This window comes from Phaenicophaeus curvirostris, chromosome 1 (assembly GCF_032191515.1).
Source record: "Phaenicophaeus curvirostris isolate KB17595 chromosome 1, BPBGC_Pcur_1.0, whole genome shotgun sequence".
Classification (NCBI taxonomy): Eukaryota; Metazoa; Chordata; class Aves; order Cuculiformes; family Cuculidae; genus Phaenicophaeus; species Phaenicophaeus curvirostris.
This window is the reverse complement of record NC_091392.1, coordinates 177849579-177864558: the sequence shown is the minus strand read 5'-3', so window position 1 is coordinate 177864558 and position 14980 is coordinate 177849579. Positions and strand designations below refer to the sequence as shown.

The 14980-nt window shown below is 42.6% G+C and overlaps 1 protein-coding gene across 5 annotated transcripts in view; it reads left to right on the top strand.

Moving 5' to 3' along the window:
- The window catches only part of TSC22D1 (TSC22 domain family member 1), a 92520-nt gene that overhangs the window by 75110 nt on the left and 2430 nt on the right, over positions 1 to 14980 (top strand). The window contains exon 1 of one of the 5 annotated variants that reach the window (XM_069881266.1): positions 2589 to 2742. The exons of 2 other annotated variants lie outside the window; for them this stretch is intronic. In XM_069881266.1, the coding sequence (XP_069737367.1) occupies positions 2657 to 2742 (86 nt within the window). In that variant the 5' untranslated portion in view covers positions 2589 to 2656. Of the gene's footprint in view, positions 1 to 2588; positions 2743 to 14543; positions 14794 to 14980 lie in introns of those variants that run through there. 2 more of the 5 variants (XM_069881265.1, XM_069881268.1) reach the window with 2 other exon arrangements.

Here is a 14980-nt window from a genome sequence, read left to right as displayed (position 1 = left end):
ACAACAGTTATGGAGAAAGATTATGGAGAAAGATTGTCTTCCCATCTGATTTCAACTGTGCAGCTTTACAGAGGGGGGTGCAGGCAGCGGAGATGGGAAGAAGGATGTTACAAGGTTAGGAGAAGGGCAACTTAAAATCCAGAGCTATCAAGGCTGTTGTTGCAGTTCTATGGGATGCAGATTCAGCCATGTATTTTATAGAACGGCCAAGGGAGGTTGTAGGATATGTGATGTATCAGTTACCAGTAGGATTCATTAGGGATTATTGTACGAAGTCTCTTGACTATGAAAAGATATGCAAGGATGCTACTCAAATTATAATTTCTGTCTTGGCTCAGTTCTCTGGAGCTGTGTTTAAGCATTTCTTTAGTCAGATTATTGCTTCAACTTTTTAAAATAAGAAAGAGTCCTTACTGTAAGTAATATTTCATATTTAGTATTGAAGTTATTCAATAATACTGAGTCAAACTCTCTCATCTTAATAGTTGTTGATTGCTGTAATTGTTGATCCCTTTGTTCCTAGCTTATTGCTCCCTGAACACCTGTTGGAAGTCCACTTCCATCTGCAAATATTCCTTCTCCTCCTTCATTTTTGGTTCTGCGATGTTAATCTCCTCTTGAAGCTTTTCAAGAGTAGCTCTGCTTTCAGAGCAAGACATCCTCATAGGGCCATTATGTCTGTCAGCTTCTTTTCCAAGGACAGATCTTGGAGTACAACTGCTCTACCATCCGAGTGCTTCCACCTCCGTAGTTTTTCAGTGGGAGTAAGAGGAGGATGAGCCATGACTCTTATCTGGTTCCATGCAGTGCTGAAGGAGGTGGACTTGATGTAATGAGAGAAACGCATCTTGTAACCTTGCTGTATTTTTAAAGGAACATGATGTGCTGTCCTTGCAAGCCAGGCATACCAGCTCTAGGAAGATGACTTAAAAAAATTTTGCTCTGGTTCAATTGGTAGCTCTGATGGCCAGTTTAAGTTATCTGAATCTGAATTCTCCCTTGGCTCTGGGAATGGGGAACTAATACCACCACACCCTTCACCCACAGGAGAGAAAAAAACAATTACTGTTATTTCTTTTTGTTTGCTTCTTTTCTACCTCCTAACCAAAATACCCCCTTTGTGTGATGTTGAACCTGTGGGTTCTAGTAAGTAGTGTTGGTTTTAGCCTTCCCTCCCCCAAGCCAGACTTTTCTTTTTATCATGTAATATGTGCTTCCCTTGCCCTCAGTCCCTTCTTTGGTGCCGTGGCAAGGTGCAACAGAAATGAAAGTAAATAGTGGATGGACATGCTTGGAGCCAACTTGTTTTGGCCCTTTTGTTTCTTTCCTGTATAGTCTTGCAAGGCAAATCTGCTTGAGGAAACACATCTGACATCACTTTGGCAGTCAGTAGTGAGCCCAAGTAACATTTACGAGGGTTGATTTCTGGTTTTGTCCCTGCGTTTTTTGTGGTCATGATCTGACAGAAAAGTGTCATATCCCTGCCCGTGCTCTCTTGTGCAGTGGGGGTTCCCGCACACATGCTGCACGTAGCCAGCTATTTCCACGATTAAGGGTTATCTCTGGCTCTCCAGCTTGTGTGTGAACTGGAACAGGCTGCCCAGGGAGGTGGTTGAGTCACCTTCCCTGGAGGTGTTTAAGGCACGGGTGGATGAGGTGCTAAGGAGAATGGTTTAGTGTTTGATAGGAATGGTTGGACTCAATGATCGGGGGTCTCTTCCAACCTGGTTATTCTATGAATCTATGATTCTACTAGGAAGGTGGATCTTGTTCACTTCTCCACAGTGCACTGTGGACAATCAGCTTGTGCTTGCACTAAAAGCTGTTCACCGTGATAGAGGAAGGAATATGTTTACATTTGAGCAATGTTATATAGTGGTACCTGCGCAAGTGGTCTTGTAGTTACATGGTGTGGGTGTACTACAATGCACAAAACATTTTGTATGGTGACCTGCATTCCTGTGAGAAAGAATATGCAATATTTGATTGACTTTTGAATTGTTACTTTTTTCTGGTCTGCAGAGGACTCTATCCATATGCATAATTGTAACTCTCGTCACTGGTTCTTGTAACAGTAGTCAGGAATAGGACTTGCTGGTGTAAGATATTTTTTAGCAAACTGAGTACTGTGGGTTCTATGTGTAATTACAGTTGCCATGAAGCACTAGAACTTGAAGTAGTACAGCTCAGCTGCCTTTCTCTAAGCAGAACTGGCTACCTGCAGCGATTAACATGTGCTTTACAAAAAGTGGGAGCAGGCTGAATCAGCTGGAGAGTTGATGAATTTGGCACTGCTGAAAGAAGATGCATTTGTTTGAGATTTCAAAACCTAACCGTGAAGATTTTAATCTCTCTTGATGCTTTATGTAACAGAATACCATGTGATCTCAGGATCTGTAGTGTCGTCACCGTTCGCTCTTCTTGTTTTTGTTGATCATGACCAACCACTCTTAAACTCCGCAAACTTTGAATAGAAGCGAGTGGATAATCTTTAACGGGCAAGGCTTTGTGATTCTTGAAAGTGCTGTGGAGTTCAGGACCCGTGGTTAATAGTGGAATGCTAATGCTAATCTTGCGGCTTCCAAGGACCGAGAGGTATTTCTGCCGACCCTCCATCTGGGAGAAACGAATCAGTAGGTACTGAATAGATACATCAATGAAAGTGACACTTCTCCGAAAGCAAGGCTCTGCCCGAATAACTATGAAAGTGTTATACTTGGAGCTGGAACAGCATCTAAAGAGGTATTTATAGTTTTTAATTTTTAGATGCTTGATTTACTTGTGTGTCATTCTCCCCCCCTTCCCCCCCCAATAGTTTCTTAAAACTATTTTGTTTGAGCAAGTACTTAAAAATGTTTCTCCTAAACCAAGGTGCTTGGCACTTCTTAAAACTGTTTCAAGGTAGGAGGATCATATTAGTCAAGAGTACCGTGTCACACAGAGTGGTTTGCTTATTGTCTGAAAATCTGTGTGTCCCTAGAAGTTTGTACCCCTATATTTAAAATAATCCATATTGTAAAATGCTTGCCATTACAGTACTTTTCTTTCCTCCTTAAGAAGAGTGTGATTATAAGTATTCCAAATCTTGTGACATACTGCTAAATCAAAACCAAGAATTTTAACATTATTTGAAACTTATTCTCAAGCAAGTTTGTATTCATTCAAAGATTTTTCATACATAATATAAATTTTATCTTCTGTCTTGTCACATATTCAGAGAAAAGTTTAGTTAATTGTTCTTGTTAAATATTTGGAGAGGCAGCGTAATACAGCTCAGTCTTCTGGAAGTTACATTTATTAACCTCCTTTTCCATATAGGCAGTGAAATAATAAATGTGTGGGTTTGGTCTGGTTCCTCTCTAGTGTTTAAAATGAATACCAAGTAACTCGGTGAATGGGAGGAATTACTGAGGTAAAAATGTATGGCAATGTTGGGGGGGGAAATGCCCTGACTGCTCATAGTGCAGAATTATTGTTCTGTGTACAGAAGGCAAATACCGTTCCGTGGGTGGGTGCAGAGAACATGTTCTTCATAATTTCTGATCTCTGAACTGGTGCTTTTGTTATGCCACACCCTTAAACTGCAAATCCCTTGCTCTCATATAGAGTTTGACAAATGTGGATTAATACGTTTCACTTGATATTGTTCTTATGTTGTGTTTGTGGTAATGCCTGCAGAGAATAGCTTTCCTCCCCAAGTGGTGCTTCTTCAAAGAGTATAAATTTATACATTGGAAAACTATAAAAACTCATTTTTCATTTAAAATTGTACTAAATTAGTTTATCTGAACGCCTAAGGAAGGAGTGTAATGGGAATTTTTTATAATAGTAATTAACACAATGACAACATGTACATTATGCTTGAGCAGTGTGCGCATGCAATAACCTGTATCACTATATATTCCTGAACAAGAAAGGTAGTATTAAGAAAATTATTTCCTACCATGAAGCAATCTATTCCACAAAGTGTATAATGGAAAAAAAAGTGTGATGGAGTAGATGTGTGATTTTCTTTAACCTTTTGTCATTATTAAGAGGTTTTGCTATAACTGATTTTTACTGATACAGAGCAGCATGGTGTAGCACCTGTAGTCATAAACCAAAATCTGTATCTGTTAACACTATACAGAAAATCTGGATGATTTCTCCTGTGTTCTTATTCAGCACCTACTTCCTCTTCTCATTTGTTTTGTTTCCGCCAGTTTCTCTTGCAGAGATGTGGATTTTACTCTCGGCTGGCTGACTGGCATGTCGCCATAAATTGAAAATGAAGAAACTCTAACCTGTCCTGCAGGTGTTCCTGGCTAATGTTGTGTGTGGTTATGTTTTCTTTCCAAAATTGACCACACTTAGTGTGTGGGCCAAATCCAAAGAAGGATTTGGCTTTCTCCAGGTTAAAAACAGATTCTCTTTGGAGAGAGAGTGCAATTGTGTGCAGCTTTCTGGAGGAAAGAGGAGCAGTTCCCAGGTCAGGCATCTTGTTTAAAACTTCAGGATACTGATGCAGTTGGTAGCTCTTTTCCTGCTTGCAGTCCTTTGTCAAGGGCAATTTAGAGCATCCTGAGAAGGACTTTTACTCTTTAAAAAAAAAAATAAAAAGAAAGAAATACTTTATACTTTTTCATTTTAAGTTTGGTTGCCAAAATGAAGTCCAAGGTAGAGAGTTCAGGCACTGGAGTTCTGCCAAGGTGCTTTGGAAAAGTGATCCCTGATGTCTTTGTGCAACTGGGGAGCTGTCTAGCATTAGGCAGCTGCAAGTGGAAGAGGGTGCAGGAGCTCCTGCTTCTCTTGTGTTGCGGACAGGTGGCTGTGTCCACTGGAGATCTGGTGTGTATTGGCACCTCTGGGTAATGATACTGAGTGGATGATGATGTGGCTCCTATCCATTTCTTTTTGAAACTTGGTTGGGGACGCAGAAGATGTGAGCCAGAAGAGGAGGAACAAGTCAAAAGCTGCTTCAGCCCTTGGTTGCCTCTGGTTATGGCATCAGCTGGAAGAAGGGAGTGCTGGGTACACCTGATAACTGCTGGAATGAGTAAGATGGGCTGTAGTAGGTTAGAGTACATGAACAATGCTGAAGGCAGGGACAAAAACTTGTCTTGCACTGTTACGTTTGGGTCATCCCTATCTGAACTTGAGTGACTTCAGTTTGCTTAAGCATCCCTTAGTGAAGGGTATCTAGTCCCTGTGTGATGATTTCAAAGGACAAAGATAACTATGTTTACGAGCTATTCCTCCGTAACTGTCTTTGCAAGGCAGACTTGATTAAATAGATGCACTTTGTGAAAAATTTAAACAGACATCTGGTAGCTCCTGAAACCTAGAGTTTTCTCTATTTAAAGATAATTTTTCACTCAAGTTAAATCACGTCTCAGTCCTTCCCAGGATTTCAAGGAACTTTCTATGTCTATCAGTATAAGTAAATTGCCCCAACCCCAGTCTCTGAATTGGTTCACTAGTTTTTTTTCTGCCCTTTTTAGTTTATCAACAGCTTGTTTTGAAGTGCTGACTTCTTCTGAAATGGAGCCGAAAAACAGGTTTGGGCAAACTAATTGAAGGCAGGAGCCTATCTCAGTTGCACCCGTGCTGTCCTGTGACTCAGACATTCACTTCAAATGTTTTTGTTTATCGTTGTTATGATTGCTTGTACTTGAACTGCTGATTGATATTACCATCTGCCTGCCCAGGGCCTCTAGCAATTAGTAGCAGCAAGGAAGAGTCAGAGAGGGAATCCCCTCTTCAGTGCCTTATGTGGGAGCAGGTGAGGCCTTCCTGGATGGGAGGCTGTCTAGGGTGGTTTTTAGAAGAGTCATCTTATCTTGTGTGCTTGGTGGGACACTGCAGCAGCAGTTCCCTGGCTTCATGGCTGAAGCTGGAGGAGGGGTTTTAAATCCCGTATCGCAGCAGGGGTTTTCTCTCCTTCCTGTAACTTGACAGCAGTGCAGCAGCTCACCACATTGCTGCTGTAAAAGAGTGGCCATGGGGCATCTGGGCTACCTCCCTGCATGAGAATGAGGAAATGTACCTGGGAGCTGTTTTGGACTCCCATGCATTACTAAGTGGGTTACTCATCGCACACTTCTGATACTGGAGTTGGTTGGGTTTTGATTTTGTAGAGGTTTCATTTTGTTTTGAGGGTTTTGCTTTTTTTTTAAGCTGCAAAGATTCAAGGTGTCATCTTAATGACAGAGGTTTTGGAAGCGTGAGGTAATTGTTTTTGAGAAGTATTAGGCATTTGACACGGCATCTACATGAGCTCAGACCTTGTTTTGTACAAAAGACACTTGAACGGCTAATGAAACAATTTAGGTGGTTATCCACCAGAAAACAGACATCAGCAGTATTAAGGAGTGGACAATAACTGCTTCATAAACAGGGTGCCGCTCATAAACTTGACCAACTCTGCCTAAAGACAGTTACCCACACATTGAACAGGTAGGAAATTATATGCTGTAATCTTTCATTCGCAGGTTGTGTATTAGAAGAATGACTATATCTTCTGTTCACACAGTGTCTGGCTCAAGGGTGGCTGAATGTCAGTGGTGTCTGCCCGGCGTAGCCACCACAGAACCAACAGTCTTGTGGTGCTTGTTTATCAGCCAGAAGATGTAGTCCTGTGGAAAACTAGGGCATTAGAGGAGCAATAAGGTACTGGGGAAGGCTGAATCCTACTTGAAGGAGAAGCAGCACTTCAGGATGTGTGAGCCTTCTGTAGATGACGTGGACCTATGCCAGCCATTTGCAGTCTCTGGCCTAGAAGGTGCTCCATGGACGTGTTCAAAATATGCTAAGCTGGTACATCTGTGTTCCGACTGTTTATGTTGCTTTGCAGTGTGGCAGGGTTACCGGAAAGAAGAGTTGTGCTAAATTGGGTAATACTCTAAAACCCTAAGGCACGATCAGGTCATGTTAGAATATTTATTTATCTGTCTTCAGGTGGTTTTAAAAATAATTTTTAAGCACACCTGATTTCATAGTCTTACGTACTTTCTCAAGTATCTTGTATTCTATTTCAAACCAGTATTGCTTTACAATTTCTTCCTTCAGCAAGGAGAGCTTAATTTTTTTTTTTTACATGGAGACACTGCTGGGGTTTCCGCAATCGTGACTCAGCAGGATTTGTCTCTTAAGTCGCTGCAGCTATGCCTGGATTAAGAAGCCTGAGAGTACTTTCCCGCTCCTAGAGGGTTTAGCTGTACCTGTTTCTCAATACTGTACTGAGCCGAAGCCCAAGCATACATCAAATTCCATTTCTATCCTTATTTCTACAGGAAAGGGAGCAGGGGAAGCACAGGCTGAGCAGGAAATTTTCCAGCAAATGCCCAACTTGGTGGTTGGTAAAGTGGAGCAAGACTTTGGGATACACCGCATTGTGCAATACATCTGGCAAATCAGGTCACATCATTACATGTTTCTGGAAATTCCCCTACGCTTCCTGAATGGGTGGAAGTAACATGGAGTTTAATTTCTATAAATTAAAGTTTCCATTTGGATGTAAAAACCGAATTTAAACCCATTAGGCAAATTCAGCCTGTGCCATGCACTTCTGCTTGGATGGACCAGCAGGTCTGGAATTTTCTCTAAATTTTTTTAGGGAGTCACCAACATGATGGTAAATTGTGGGTTCAGGCACAAGTGAAGGAGAACATTTGGACCACTTGGGAATTAGGAAATACTGTATTACAAATTTGTGGAATATACACGCATTAGAGCCAGAGGAGTTAATCTGAAAGCCATTCACCAACTTGTTCATCGATATTGCCAATACATTTGAAGCTGTTTGCCAGTGACTGCAGAGAGATTAAAATTGTAGGAGTGTAAATGGACAACTGGATAGAGGTCTGTCATCATAGCATACTTGCTGAGGAGGAAAAGTGGTGTTGAACTCTCTCAGCTTGTTGTGTTTATTCTAGTACACATGTAACTGAGTTGCGATGTTGAAGTTTTGTTATTATTTAACACAGTGGCCTTAAAATGATTCTGCATGACAGAGTGGTTATGATTTGCCATCTCAAAAGCTGAGCAGTGGTGAACCTTCATCCTAGTTCATGGCAGATTGGATTCTTTCCCACACTGTGGTCTTACTATACTTTTTGTTTCTGTGTTTTTGTTCGTCTTTGATCATCATTGACTGTTTTTAATAATATCTGTAGGAGCTGGAGTAGGAAGCTTAATTCCAAAGTTCCTGAAGACAGCACAATAGTGTTTAATTGCAGGGATTTTGGCTTTGTTCTTAGCAACTTTCAGGTGGCTTCTAGTGTGGTCTACTTCTGTGGAAAATACAGGCTTAATTTCAAGTGTTGAATCAAAAAGTGGCCATCAAAGAAAATTATATGCAGTGAGAAGTGTAAGCCAGTTATGTCATATAAATAATTTCTTAATAAGTGTGATTTAGTTGATCCAAGATTTTGAGTCTAATTTCAAGGGGAAAATTAGGAAAAGAGGAGGAGATAAGAAAAAAAGGAAGGGATTAAGGGGTAAAAAAAAAAAAAAGACATAATGGGCATAGGCTTTATAGAGAGCTGGGAACAGGGGAATGGAGGGACATAAGGTCCTCTACCCCCCCCTTCCCCAATTAGCACCAGTCAGTAAGATGTAATATTCTCACTTCATTTGACTTAATGTCACTTTTACACAACCTTAAGGAAACAGAAGATATTAAGAGTTAAAAAATAATAAAAGAAGACCCTTGTCGGTTACAGGTTAAATTGGCTGTTTTTTAATTTGATAACTAAATCCTTCTGTGTGGTATCGAGGTAGGGTGGGATGGGTGCGTGCCAGCCCCTCTCCCAGGATCCCTCCTGAGCTGGTGGCCCCATAGGTCAGAGATGCTGTGTAATATAGAGAAATTCAGCTTTCCAAATGCTTGTTGTGCCACTGTGCCTAACCACTTCCTGCACTTTTTCTGTGTTTCTTTTGTTATGTTAGGTGTAACTTGAAATGCTCCAGTGCCTTTTTCCTCCTCTTCATTTAATTTTGGAGCACATGGTTGAAAAATCTGTTTCACAGTTGGAACAAGTGGGTATAAATGCTGGTGTAAGTGGTTTTCACTCTGAGTTGTTCTCCTTGGCCTTGAGAAAAGCATTGTACCTGAAAGGTGCATGTAAGACATAGGAATTGAACACTTATTTATGAGTTAATTCTAGAATTGTTTAAAGCAGATTTCACATAAAGGAAAAATGAATTTCAGCTCCATGCTTTGGGTAGTGAAACTTAGATGGTAACATATTGTCACTTTTCTGTATGAGCTGCTTCAAGGTGCTAAATGATATTTCTCCCCTCCCATCCTGGGGACAGTGACAGCATGCAGTGTTGCATGCAGCTTTCTGGAGGAAAGAAAATCAATTTCAGGCTCAAATGTCTCACTTAAAACTTTCAGGAGGCTAATATGGTTGGTGAATCCTTTCCCATTTCCAGTCCTTGGTGAAGGGCAGTTTATGGGATACTGAGGAGGGCTTTAACTTTTAATGAGGTTAAATATTTTACATTTACTCGTTTTAAGCTTGGATATGAAACTAGGGAAGCCTGCAATTACCAAACTAGATGTTACTGCAAATGTATAACTCCTTAAATTTAGGTGGGATAGCATCTGGATGCAATTTCTGATTTTCAGTTTGGATGGACCTCACTTGACTCTGAGGAGACTTTTGGTTAAGAGTCAGTGGATGTGCACAGAACAGGGTCCTTCACCCCAGCCGCATGATCTCAGGAAAGAGGGTGACATCCTTCCCTCTCTGAGCATTGAAATTGCTTTACAATGGCTTCCTATTTCCGTGCAGAATGCTCTTTGTTTGTCTATATACAGACTGTATGTTTTATTTTGTCAGCATTAAAATTGGTAGAATCATTATAATTCTCACTAAAAACAACTGAGGCTGACTTAACAATTAGCTGCCTATGAAAGAAGAGGAGGATGTCCTCTGAGGAACCAGTGAAGAACCTCTCCTTGTTTGTCTTTTGATCTTACATGGTTGTCTTCTTGCTTTTAAATGCAGCTTTCTGTCTCATGACAGAGCGCACAGCATGATACCTCTGTGTATGCACTGCTGTTAGAGGTGCTGTCAGGTTATTTCCAGAACCCCAGTAGTGTGTACGTATTCTTTCCACTCAATATTTATTTAGTTATGCTTTGAGGAAAAAAAAAATTACAAATACAGCACTTAGGCAAGATGCTAGTGAAACTAACTTTCCCTTTTATCTGCTTATCATGGTATTAAAAACCAGTTCCTTGCAAACTAAATAACAGATGCAAATAACTTTACTGTGGGACAGGGAAAGTATGCATTTAGGGAAAGTGATAGAGTAATACAGGGTAGTAAGAGGTTCTTTAGCAGAGGTCCATAAATTGAAATCTGCAGAATTCAAACTAGAAATAAAACATGTTAGCCTTAGGAGCTGAGCAATAAGTGGCTTCGTTTCTTTAAATCGATTCTAGCTACAAGTTTGGGGCTAGAAAAGGAGGTTGACTGAGGTTGTGATCTTTATTTAGACCATCGAAATGTGATTTTTTTGTTGTTGTTGTCCTTAGTCTGCTAAAAACAAAATCATGACTAATTGTGGGAAAGAAATCCCTGGGCAGCTTCTTTGCCTGTGAGATGAAATATAAAAACATGGCCTATTGCAGTAAATAACCCTTAGTGTCAACTGCTGCCAGAGTTTCCTCTTTTGGTTATCAACTTGGAGCAATTTTGAATTGTTTGATATTGAGGGGGTTGCTGTCAATACACACACAGTTTTGAATTTATGTATTTTAAGGCAGAAAATTACATTTATTGACTATTTTAAATGCCAAGTGAAATGTAAAGTCAGATGTCATGTAGAATCTAATTACTGGAGTCTTTTTCTTGAGTAAGATTTTTTTTTTTTTAACCTCTTAAGTTCTTTTAGTTTGTAATTGAAAGCTAGTTGGAGTCCACAGGATCTGAGCTTGTCTATAGTGCAAGATCGAAGTGTGCTGTGACAGAAATTGCTGTTTTCTAATACTGTTTCTGGTGTGGTCTGTTTGCAACATAGTCAAAAGACTAGATTTATTTCGCCTTCAGGAGGTGCATGCACACAGAAATCTGCTGAACCAGGCTTGCATGGAGACACAATGATTCCAGGCTGCAGCGTGTGCCTCATTATGTGCTTAAGATGAAAAGCACTTTTTTCAAGTGCGTAGCATGATTAAATTGAGACAAGAAGAAATTATGTAGTGGGCGAAACAGTGCTGAAGAACTGAAACACTACAAAGGGTGAAGTGTGCTGAAAAGCCTTTGACTAGGGTTCATGTTTCAACTTAAGTTGTTGTTCATTTGAGGATCAAAGATGCTGGTGAGGTGCTTGTTTATTGTATCCTGCCGAGACGGGTCTCTCCGCAAATGTCCCTCCCTGAGTGTCCAGAGCTGAAGGGGACACGGATTAGTGCAGCCTGGTGCAGGCCCAGAGTGGCTTTACAGAAATGAGCAATTCTGCAGCCTTTCTCATCTCTTCTCCTACGGATATAAAACTGTAAGCTTTTGCAGGAGTCTAATATCGTGTAGTACCTGTTAATGAGGTGTTAAAAGAGGTGGTTAGAAGGTTTTTGAGTATCCAGGTAGTCATCTTGACTCCCTTGTAGCGCTGTGAGGGAAGGAGAGTGAGTCAAAACAACATCTCTGTGAAGATCGTGGTGGAGGAGGCTAGAGAGGAAATAAATCGATCAAGCAAGGGGAAAAGGGAGTTTGGAGGGTTATTTTCCATAGCTTTTCCATAGAATGTTTTATTTAATAGGTTTATATATATTAAAAAAAGGTAACAGAACCCGCCCCCAACCTTTAAATACTGAGTTCAGTCTCTATCCTTCTCAGGCAGAAAATGGGGAGTTGAGGCAAAATATCAAGAGATAAGTGATGCTTTTCCCTCCCTCCCCCCAAGTTTTGAGGATGAAAGCAGTGCATGTCATGTTTTTTATTTCCTAGGTGATCTGAGAGCTCAGAGCTTTCTCAGCCATAAAGGGACACTTATGGTTTGCTTTTTTACACGGTGGGCAAAGCAGAACATGCATATTAATATGCAGTCCTACTTACGCAGCTGACAGCTTTCTGTTGAATCACAACTCAGCTTGTAGGCATCTAAAAATAAACTAAGGAATCTGCTAAAAGCCCACTGAAATTCCTGGAAGATGGTTAGTGAGTTTAGTGGGAATGTGGTTTTACGACCATATCTGTACCTTTTCATCATGAAGATAAATTAATCTAGATTAAAAGAGGGCAATGTTATTTCTTGTTGATTTACTCTTCCTGTCGTAAGTGGAATGGTTGCATTTAATAATTACCAATTGTTACGGCAGCACTGACAATCATACTGGAATGCATACATGACTTTGTTTTTATGTGTACAAATGAAAATACATATGTCTGCTGTCTGTCCCGCAACAACAAAGAAGGCACTTAAAGGATGTGTCTGTTGAGGCATTTGAGTTTGCTGTCTTCAGCAAGTTATTTATAAGGATCTAAACAGTAGAGATACGACTTCTCCTTTTTCGCACTTAATCTGCCCTTTTCCGATTAAGAGCTTCAGGGGACAAGCTCTGGTGTCCAGCTGCAGTTTGATGAGGAGTTGAGACATTAGTGATTTTTCAAGCTGAACCCTTCATAAAACATTAGTTTAGATAAACCCTAGGACAGAAGTTGATGGCGATTCCAGTGTAGATGATGTGCTTTTGGAGCTGTTAATTAAATGGCTCGCTTGATCACTGAATACAGTGGGTACCGTTGTACATAGTAACCTCTGCAAAGACCCAGTGGGGAGTTGAAGTGTCCATCAGGTAGGAGGGAAGCTGGAGCCTGATGCCTGTATTTTAATGTGTTGATTCTATTGTGCTTGCTATTGAATTTGCAAGTCAATACCAGCAAAGGTTTCTTCAAAAACTTCCTTTAATTTTCAGCCTGTTAGGCAGTATTTTGTGCAATTTGCCCAGATACCCAAGGAACAAGATAGAATCATTAAGGTTGGATAAGACCTCTGAGATCATAAAGTCCAAGTGATGAGAGCTGTGCCCTTGTGGGATGTGCAGTGTATGCACTACTGGGAAAGCAGCTATGGGGAGCTCTTATTCTTAAATGTGACCTCTCTCATGAGTAGGATTAGTTTGTACTACTCTGCTGGCATTACTGAATGAAAGAATAGTAGACTAGGACAATATAAATAAACTAATACGGATGATGCAGATACGCAAATGCTAAATTTAGCTTTAAGATGATTATTCCGTGGCTCCTGACTTTCCTGCTTCGCCGGAAGCAATACCTGTGACTTAAATGTGACTTGTAGTTCTTGGAGAAGTACGCTATAGAGAATTGAGGATGTTTTTTATGTATTTTTGTGCCTTTAAGTAGTTTAATGCCTGATGAAAGTGTAAGCCTGGAAACAATAGTTTTTAGGGGTTGGTTGCTTCTTGGTGGCAGGATTTTGTGGGAGTCCTGTTCAGTCTTGGGTCTCCTGAACTGCTGCTGGAGAGAGGAACCCTTGGACTGGTGGTGACTCCAGTGGTTGTGTTCTGGGATGCATGAGAGCGTAATATTTGTTGAGAAATACAGCGGAGTTAGGTGGGAGAAGAATTTTTCCTAAAATATTAACGCATGTACTTCAACTTTTAAGACCTTAAGTGTTCTACGGTATGTTCTGAAAATGGGTGGATAGGCATTCCTCTGCTATTGTAGAAGAATCAGAGAATGGTTTGGGTTGGAAGGGACCTTAAAGATCATCCACTTCCACCCCCCTGCCATGGGCAGGGACACCTCCCACCAGCCCAGGCTGCCCACGGCCCCATAAACCTGGCCTTGAACACCTCCAGGGATGGGGCAGCCACAGCTTCCCTGAGCAACCTGTGCCAGTGCCTCACCACCCTCATTGTGAAGAAATTCTTCCTGATGTCTAATCTAAATCTTCCCTCTTCCAATTTAAAGCCATTAAAAAGATCACCTGGCTTGCTAGAGATGTGCAGGTTTGTGCTGTGCGTGCCTTTGGTAGACGATCTGATGGCTGAATAATCTCTTCATCCACGTTTTTACGGGCCAATAAGACCCGCGCAAGGGCTGAAGGGGACGCACTGCAGCTTTAGCAGATCTGCAGGGGTCTGGAACACTTTTTCTAGTGTGCGCCGGCGTCCGTGTGGCCGCAGAGCCGTCGGGTACCGGTTTTATTCGCCTTGGGATAAAACCTGCCCCGGGCGGCTCGGGTGGCGCCGGGATCCCGGGCTGCGCCAATAGGTGGCGGTGTCTGCGCGGCGACGGCCGCGCTCCGGCCCGGCCCGGCCTTCCCGCCGCTCCCCCGCTCCTTTAATTATTATTATTATTATTAATATTAATCCCCGCTCCATTGACGCGGGTGGGAACGGGTGAGCCTCGCATCGGGGTTTCGCGGGGGGATGCGGGGGGACACGGGACGCTCGCTGCCCCCCCCCGCGGGCGCCGCGAGGGCCGCGCTCTTAATGAGAAGCGGCGGAGCGGGGAGGGGGCGCGGCCCCGGCGCGGCGCGGCCAATGGGAGGCGGCGGCGGCGCATAAATTATGGGGGGGGCCGGGATGGCCAAGGTTTTGTGCGGCGCGGCGGAGCGCTGACCTCGGAGCCGGCCGAGCGCAGCCCCGCGCCCCGCAGGGTCCCCCCGGGGAGCCGCGATTCCTCCGGGGAGCCTTTCCGGCCGCGATCGCATGAACGCCCAATGTTGTAGACCGGTGGCAATGGATCTAGGAGTTTATCAACTAAGACACTTCTCGATTTCTTTCCTATCGTCCTTGCTGGGCGCCGACAGCTCGTCCCTGAGGCTCGACAGTAGGTAAATACGCGCCGTGCCCTCGGGGCTCCGCGCCGCCTTTGTCCGCCCGGAGGCTGCTCCGCGGGGCGGCTCCGGCTCTGGGGATGCGGGGACGCGCGATCCGGCCGCGGGGGCGCATCCGAGCATCCCGGCGGGCGGCGGCGCCGCGGGGACCTTCACGGGCTCGGCGATAATTCGGCGGTGCGTG